The sequence below is a fragment of the Mastomys coucha genome, unplaced genomic scaffold (assembly GCF_008632895.1).
Source record: "Mastomys coucha isolate ucsf_1 unplaced genomic scaffold, UCSF_Mcou_1 pScaffold6, whole genome shotgun sequence".
In the NCBI taxonomy this organism is placed as follows: domain Eukaryota; kingdom Metazoa; phylum Chordata; class Mammalia; order Rodentia; family Muridae; genus Mastomys; species Mastomys coucha.
In genome coordinates, this window is record NW_022196912.1 from 85359340 (window position 1) to 85368425 (window position 9086).

At 38.5% G+C, this 9086-nt stretch overlaps 1 protein-coding gene across 2 annotated transcripts in view; it reads left to right on the top strand.

Moving 5' to 3' along the window:
• Tmx1 (thioredoxin related transmembrane protein 1) overlaps positions 1-8183 on the top strand; it is a 10958-nt gene extending 2775 nt beyond the window's left edge. The window contains exons 2-8 of one of the 2 annotated variants that reach the window (XM_031356163.1): positions 259-374; positions 866-911; positions 3033-3161; positions 4602-4647; positions 4732-4833; positions 4943-5009; positions 6533-6725. In XM_031356163.1, coding sequence (XP_031212023.1) covers positions 259-374; positions 866-911; positions 3033-3161; positions 4602-4647; positions 4732-4833; positions 4943-5009; positions 6533-6588 — 562 coding nt within the window. In that variant the 3' untranslated portion in view covers positions 6589-6725. Of the gene's footprint in view, positions 1-258; positions 375-865; positions 912-3032; positions 3162-4601; positions 4648-4731; positions 4834-4942; positions 5010-6527 lie in introns of both variants that reach the window. The other variant, XM_031356162.1, reaches the window with a different exon arrangement.
• The last annotated feature ends 903 nt before the right edge of the window (positions 8184-9086 follow it).

Here is a 9086-nt window from a genome sequence, read left to right on the forward strand (position 1 = left end):
TTTTTTTTTTTTTTAATGTGGTTACTCAGTTTGTTTCCTTGTTCAACCCAAGGTCACACTCTGTAACCCATGCTGGGCTTGCACTCAGTAGTCCTTTGGCCTCAGCTTCCTAAATTGGGATTACAGGTGTGAGGAATCCCACATGGATCATTTTTTGTGTTATAAATATAAACATTCTACAAAAAGTATGCCTGAAATGTTCTTCACAGTTAGGCCATTAAAGTACTTAACTTTTAAAAGTGTAACCATCTTTTGTAGTTATGCTCCTTGGTGCCCTGCTTGTAAGAATCTTCAGCCAGAATGGGAAAGCTTTGCTGAGTGGGGAGAAGACCTTGAGGTTAAAGTTGCAAAAGTGGATGTCACAGAGCATACAGGTATTACAGCTCTGGCTGGGTCTGTGTCCTTGCTAATGCTATTTATCCTATTTTGACATATGGCTAATGATATGTGTCAGGCTCATAGTTTGATAACATTTCCCATTTTTAGCAACAATAAAACTACCTTTGTTCTTGAGTGGCAAATGCATTCTGGCTTGAGACGCCCTTAAGCTTGTTTTTTCTTGACTGGTCACTACTAGTCAATTACTGTGGTAGTACTAATTCCTCGGGTTCTTAGTTCTTCGCAGGTAACTTCAGTATTTAGGTTTCATGAACTTTAGCTGACTTAACATTAATACAAAGCTGACTTTAGCTGACTTTACATTAATGTAAAGATACATTAATGTGTCTTTAAAGTTGCTTTAACAACTAATTCATTGTTAATTATGTTTAGGTATTTTCTTATTCTTATTAGCATTTAAATAATTTAAAGTCAGCTTTTAATAAGCAGCTGTGCCTAATTGTTGTTTATTCCTTGTCATTTGTAGGACTGAGTGGACGGTTTATCATAACTGCTCTTCCTTCTATTTATCAGTAAGTATTTGGAGGTTCTTGGTCATGGAGAGGATTAGATCACAGTGTAATGAGAGCAGTAGGCCTCTAACTCGCATTATGTTTGAAGAGCTGAGGTAATCTCATTATATTTAGCAAGGACTTGAGAACTTGATTTGGTTTTACTTAGTGGTACATTAAGTCTTATAAAAAAAAAACAGTAGATGAATGATCCATAAAACACTCCTTGTTTTGGAGATTTGTAATTTCTGTAGACAGTTCTCATGATTGGTATGGTCCTCTGCAATATAGTCAGTAACTAGTACCCCAGAGTCCTATTGAGTCCTGTAGGAAGCTGGGTGATGGGCAGAAGCAACGGTTAGGCAGAGCACTTCCTGGAGAACATGAGTTTTAAATGAAACCTTGGGACTACATAGAATTCTCAAGAATGAAGGGTAAACATTCTTTCCTGAGTAATCTTAAACAGGAGGAACATGGTCTGAGAAAGTACAGGTTATACAGCATGGGGCGACACTGAGTGGCCATGAGTTCGTGAAGAGGTCTTGGCCCTGCCTCTTTGACTGTGTTTCCAAACTGCACTAACCCAGACAGAGGGAGACAATCTCTGTACTTGACCTGGACATCAGTGTAATTAGCTGGTGACTAAATACCAGGAAGAACTTATTTCCTCATTTAAAGTGACAGCAGGAAATTAAATCTTTCACTTTTTTGGTCTTTTTTTTTTTTAATAAATATTATTTCTGCTTTGTATATGAGAATCAATAAGATTGACAAACTCTTAGCCAAGTAAAAGTAGAAGTGAAAAGGGGGATAGTATAACAGACTCCAAAGAAACTCAGAGAACCCTAGGGACATACTTAAGGATCTGTACTCCATCAGACTGTAAACGAAGGGGATAAATTTCTTGATATATCCAGTGTAGTATTTAAATCTCCCAATGAACAAAAGTTCAAGGCCCGATAGATTCAGTGCAGAATTCTACCTGAACTAAAAAAGAGCTAACACCAATATTTCCTAAATTATTTCACAATATTGAAAGTAAAGGGACAGGTCTTAGTTCTTTTTACAAAGCTACATTACCCTAATACCCAAACCCACACAACAACCCAAGAAAGAAAGAGAAGTATAGACCAATAATATCCTTTATGGGTATGATGCAAAAGTTCTCAGTAAAATACTTACAAACTGAATTCAAGAACACATCAAGAAGATTATCCATTATGATCAAGTTGGCTTCTTCCCAGGGATCCAGGAATGGTTCAACATAGTAAATCAGGAAACATAATCTATTACATAAAAACCAAAAAACTACATTATCATCCCATTAGATGGAGAAAAGGCCTTTACCTATACCTTCATGATAAAAGCTCTGGAGAGACTAGGGATACAAGGAATGTACCTCAGCATAATGATTGCAAATTCTAGCAAGCCCACAGCCAGCATCAACCTAAGCAGAAAGAACTTCAGGCATTTCCTCTGAAATAATTAGGAACAAGACAAAGGTGCTTACCCTCTCCAGTCCTATTCAATAGAGCACCTGACGTCTTAGCTAGAGGGATAAGACAACGGAAGGAGATCAAGGGGCTGTGTACAGGAAAGGAAGAGGTCAGGGGAGCTTTACTAGGCAGAAAGTAACTAGGCAGAAAAGACCCCAGAAATTCTACCAGAAAACTTCTATAGCTGATGAATACTTTAGCCAAGTAAGCAAAATACAACATTAACAGACAAAAATCAGTAGCCTTCCTGTAAACAAATGGCAGACTGAGAAAGTCAGGGGAAATGTCTTTCACAGTAGCCTCTTGGGATAAGTGTCTTATATAAGAAAGCCTGGAGGACAAGGTGCAGCCTTTGCTCTGCCCACCCTCACTCTCTCAGCACAGGGCATTCTGTACTAGACGGGAACTCTCAGCCTCCAAAGTGTCAGTCATGCCCTACCTTACCTCAGGGTAAGAGTCCTGACTGAAAGAATAAAATCTTAAAGCCTGTGGTCTCATATGTTTGGGTTCTGATGCCATCAGTACATCATAATGTGTTCTGGTGCTGTGCTAGATCTTTTTGAAGATTAGGATTGACTGTAAAATGAAGAAATGCTTGAACACAATTATTTCTTGCTGCCAGTTAATATTTAGTTCTGATCTTTAGTTGTAAAGATGGTGAATTTAGGCGCTATATGGGCCCAAGGACTAAGAAGGACTTCATAAACTTCATAAGTGAGAAAGAGTGGAAGAATATTGAACCTATATCATCATGGTTTGGTCCAAGTTCTATTCTGTAAGTATGAGGACTATCTTCCTCTAGAATTAATTGCAGATAATTATGTTTCATATAAGTAAAGCAGGTAATGCTGTTTCTTAGATTGTTATGCTATGTATATTCGGATATATGCTTACTGTGACCATAAAAGATACTTTTATTCATGTGAGCCAGGAGTAGGCATTTTGTATGATCACATTGAATGCACTTTTGAGACTATTTTAGCTTTGATTTGGTTAAATGTATCATTGAGAACTTGATCCTTTAGAAACTGAGCAGCATAATAGGTAAGGAAAGCTATTGCTTGATCCTAATTTTAATGGAGTAAGAGTGTTCGGTCATGTACTTTCATTGTTAATGTGAAGTAATTGTGTTTGGGTGGCTATACCTGATAACTTATATAAATAGTGTGCCTGACAATGAATAATGGTGTGAGCTTATAGCTAGAAGGTAGATACATTGACCATAGTTAGGCTTGAGAATGGCAAGCATGTTCACTTGAATCCGGTGCTCCACTTGAGAAACCTGGCAGGTAGACTTGCTAAGACTATATGGTCCCATTTTGGTGTGACTAAATTACTCCTGACCTTCCCCATCCTTGCCATCAAAAAGATGGAGAGTTGGGATACCAACTGTAAGAACCCAGAGCTGCTGTGGATTCTGGAACGGGGAAAGAGATCGGCACTTGTTGTATTTGGAAGTAGCATTGCATCCTTCCCTTTCTGACTCTGGACGCAAAACTTGGCATTATCCTTCAACCGTCAGAAGAGTGAGGTTTTACATTTCAGTTCCACTTTTGTTTTTGACAAGGCCTTGCTGGATAGCCCAGATTGACCTACAGCTTTTGGTTCTCCTGCCCTGGCCTCCAGGTGCTAGGATTACATTTGTAAGCCAGCACACCTACTTGACCTTTAAACAGCACAAGTAATAATGATTGCTTTTCTCTGTTGAATTTAAGCAGTTCAGTGAGTAGCTCTTAGTAGGGGACATGGCTGCTTTAGTGTCTCTTGAGTCCAGTGCAGCAGGTTGTCCTTTCTTTATTAATTGACTGAAGAGGGAAGCTGCTCCGAGTTGAGCAAGGCTACTCCACTCATCTAAGCAGTCTGGTAGTTGGGTTGGATGGAGCTGCTGTGAGGTTTTGTATGCAGAAGCCCCAGGCAGCTTGTCACAGGAAACTCGTCAACTCAACAAACACGTTTTATTATTTCACTTTAAAACAAAACAGAAAAAAACGTCCAAACCGCTGACATTTAACAATGTGAAAGTAGTTATTTTTACTTATGTGTTGGCTTAGTGTTTTTTCCTGTATGTTATTTATATCTCATTAAGGGCTCTCGATTGATTAATCCAAGCAAGAAAGTCTTGTCATGTTGGGGAAACTAAAAGTAGACAGTGCAGTGTGTAGACATAGGCACAGCTGTATATCTTTGCTCAGTTTTTCATTCCTCTGTCTTTTAGGATGACTGCTATGTCAGCACTTTTTCAGCTCTCGGTGTACGTCAGGGTATGGATCAGCCTTTTCTGTCATAACCATTTCGAACACTTGTTTTTAATGAGCATGGTCTTAGTTTGTTTCTCTCTATTGCAGACTGGCCACAGCTATTTTGTTCATGAACTTGGACTACCAGCGTGGGGCTCATACTTGGTTTTTGCTTTTGCCACAGTGCTCTCAGGACTGCTGCTGGGACTTGTAAGTACTTCATTTTTAGAGTACTAAGAAAAATACTTGAAACCATGATAACTTTGGTAGCATTAGTTATATTGCATGTCATACATTTAGATTTCTGCTTATTTTGCAGAGTATGGTATTTATAGCAGATTGCCTTTGCCCTTCCAAAAGACGCAAACCACAACAACTGTCTACAAGTAAGTCGGTGTGTGCGTGCACATGTGTGGTACTAGGACTTGAGTTTTGGCATGTGTACATGCTAGGCAAGCACTACCATTGAGCTACACCTTCTACACAGTCGACACTTTGAGTGGTTTTCATTCTGTAAATATAGTCGCTGGCTGCTCTGAGCCTAGGTTATTAAGTGTGAATGATGATCCTTGACGGCTGTGGCATAAAAGAAAGGTGAGAGATAAATATTTCATGTAAAATGATAACTCTGGATCTTGAAACATTGTCAAAGTCAGAGAATGTTATATTTCATGTAGCTTGTAGGTATTGAAAATTTCTTAGTACTCAACTAATTTTCCTTTTTTTTTTTCCTAGTAGTATAGTAGGAAAAGCTGATTGAGGGTTAGTTGGTGTTGATGGTGAACTGTGCTATGAAATTAGTCTACATTATTAGAAATAGTTACTCATTACTAATAATGTAATAATTTCCTGCCACTGTTGAGCTCACTGCACCTTTAACTTGTGTACATTGAACAATTCTCCATTAATGGAAGGTGAACATAGAAGGCCATGGCTCATAATCCTAGGGTTGAGGAAATTCTGGTGTATATCCACTGTGTATGAAGCTTGCTTCTTGACACTTGCTCTATTTTACACACAATCAGTTTTATTTGTGATGGACTGTCTTTTGTGTATACTGAGTTGTATAATGCTGAATGGTCAGCAGTATTCCACTGGTGCCCAGAGTTCTGTCCCTATCAGATATGACACCCATACGTGTTCTTTGAGGGGACAGAATCATTCTGGGTAAAGTACTCTGTCGTAAACTGTAGTGCTCACTGCAATCCCATGGCTATGACATAGGACAAGGAGTAAGTCCAGTATGAAGAGGCAAGCCAAGTTGTCAGCATTGAGCTTCTTCCGATAGCTTGCTATGTTTGCTAACCCTCCCTGCAGAGGTGGGTTGCCTAGGATTGGAGCAGTCTAGAATCACTGCATGTAGTAAACATCTTTGGTCCAGTTCTCACTTCTGTATCTGTCTCTTTAACACATTGTGCTTTGAACCTAATTAGTATCAAGCCCTCTAAAAAGTAGAAAAGCTATACTTGGGTGTGTGTTTGAGGTCTCTCCTTTTGTTTCTTGCAGTTATACTTTAGTAAATTATGTAGGTGAGGGTGGGGAAAGAGAACATACCTGGGCAAGCATGCAGCCTTTGGAAGTTTGTGATTCTTGTTTCTCTGGGACCTGAGACAGGCTAGGGCTGAAATTTTAGTATACTTACAGACTGAAAATTAACAGGTTGTTACAGGTTAGGTGTGTTTAATGCAGAACATTTTATCTTAGCTTCTGTGTTCACTGCATTGACGTTGATTCACTAATGTTGGGTTAGGTAATTTGAATGTGATAAATGAATCTTTGTATGGTACCTGTTTATTCTCTTTGAAAGTCTAAACATAACTGTCAGGGCTCACGAATCCTTGTATCTCAATCTTACTCTAAAGCAGATTCAGTAGATTAACTAAAATACATTTCTGATCTTTAAGAAAAGCTGTCACCAGAATTTTCTCAACCTCTGAAAAAAGTGGAGGAAGAACAAGAGGCTGATGAAGAAGATGTTTCAGAAGAGGAGACAGAAAAGAAAGAGGAAGCAAGCAAAGACACTTCTCAGAGTGGCCCAAGACAGCGCTGTGTGGGCCCGTCCTCAGCCACAGACAAATCCTAAGCTTTACATATATCTTAATACTATGATTTTGGCAAAACTGAAGATTGGTGATCATTTCTGTTGCGAACTGAACTGTGACTTACTGAATATACAGTTTAGGTTGTCATTAGGTTGGACAGTTTTCATTCAGGAAAGAAAAGCAGTTAGACATAACAGTTTGAAATATGATTTAAGAATATTATGATCCTTTAAAGTTATTCAATTTTAGAAGATCCTGGTGCCACGCAGTAAGATTTGTGTTTATGTTTACTAATCTATTCTGTGTGAGATTCGAACTGCCTTTCCCAAGAGTTGCGTTGCTGGGGTCCTTAAGAAAATTACCTTAGAGAGAAGGATTTCTCATTTCACATCATTTTTCTCAGTTTCACTGTGTGAAAAAAGGATCAGATTTCCCATAAGTGGGAGCATTGCCCATTGTTTCAACACATGTACTTCATTGATAATGCTGTGCTTAGGTGGAGTCCAAAGTTTCCTCATGGATTTTGGATTCTACAGCTAACAAAACTACCTTACTTTATAGCTTTCATTTCTACACATTACATTTAGAATATGCTGCTGACTTAAGGAGTTTTTATAAGTCTATGGCATTGTATTAATTCTTAAGGCTGATGCCTGTTTTGGTTTCTTGTTCACTATATGATTTTTGTTATTTGCCATGTGTTACATTTTTAAGTCGGAAAAAATTAACAGTATCTCTGTTGTATTTACTGTAGGTAAACAGAACTTTTCTATCCTTTTAAGTTGGAGTTTACTGAGAGAACCATCAAATTGAACTGTTTACTTGAAAATGTACAAATTTGGCTATACATTCCAGATTTTAAATTATTATTAAATGGTGTAAAGTTTTCTCTTTTTAATGTGAAGATGAAATTTTCTGATTTTTAAAATTTGATGTGGAAAAGCTTTGATATTTTATATTTTGGAAATTCAGAGCTTAATTGATGTAAAATGAAGTCTGCATTCTACCCAAGAAACATCTACTTCTATGTGTTTTAGTGTATCTCTGTCCTCCCCAGGTTCTTGATGAATTTTATAGTCAGGATATTGTTTTGTGTTTGAAAAATCGTAACACCGTTATGTTTTAAAGACAAATTTCATATTGTATTGTTCTTGACTGCTAGTACTGTGTGTCTCACAAAAGGAAACAAGATCAGCAAGATGGACTACATCGATTTCATCTTCCAGAGTAGGAAGGGTATAGTGGGGGGACTGTCTTGATATCTGCAAGGGGGAAAATAGAGTAAATTCTTGCTGAGTCATCCAGCCTTTATGGGACAGATGGTGCCTGACACCCCCTCCCCTATGCTCTCTGTGTGACTCCTTAGGCTTGCAGTGCTGCGATGTGCGACAGCTTCCTTTAGGCCACTCCTTTATAGTATTAAATGTTCTGCTGTCAGAGTTTGGATATGTAGTTTGTGGTGGCTTAGAGAAATATTCTAAGCACAAAATAAATGTTTCTAAGCACTTCAGTGATGTTGAAGAGAAGTATGATTTCTATTGGTTTCTTTTCAGTCTCATGTATCCCAGGCTGGCCTCCACTGCTGTATAGCCAAGTGTGATGGAACCAATGATCTCCACCCTATGAGCTGGGTGGTAGGATTATGGGAGTGCACCATCACTGGCTGCCCTCCTACATGCTGGGCAGGCACTCTACCTGCTGAGCTCAGTCACTAGCCCAACAGTGATTGCTAGGTTCCTGCTTGAGAGTGTGCTTAATCATTTGCCACACAGCAGTGCTCTGGAGCATGAATAGGTGTGTCACTACATATGTGCTTCATGTGGACCCAGAGACCAGCCATTTTAGGAGAATAATCTTCTGTAGTCAACATTTTGCTTGTTTTTAGTATTTCTGTTGTATCTCTAACATTGTCAGGTTTTTAATTAGAAAATGCTTCATTACAGAAAATTTAAAGTACCCTGAATTAAGGTGTTAGTGTTCTCATAAGCATATTGTATAATTCTTGAAGATTGTCACAAGTAGACTTCTGAAAAATTTTGTTTTGATACCACCAGTGTATAGAACCTCATGGGTTAATTTACAAATGATTCTGAAAAGAATAATGTGCTACAGGTAACAAACTAGGAAATTCTGGCCCACCTACCGCATGTCGCACTCCACCAAAATACTGTAAAATCTGGTCTCTATTGGAATATGTAGTGTTCTGTCATATACTGTTTAATGATTGTTCAGCAAGTCTGGTTAAAAGATTCGAGTGTAGGCTTACCTAAAAGCTGCATGAACATGCTCAGCACGCTTGTTGGAGCCTTGGTAAATTTTTCAGTGTGATCATTGCAACTTCCTTGTAGTGTGTGTGTGTGTGTGTGTGTGTGTGTGTGTGTGTGTGTGTGTGTGTGTGTGTGTATTTAAATCATACGTCTC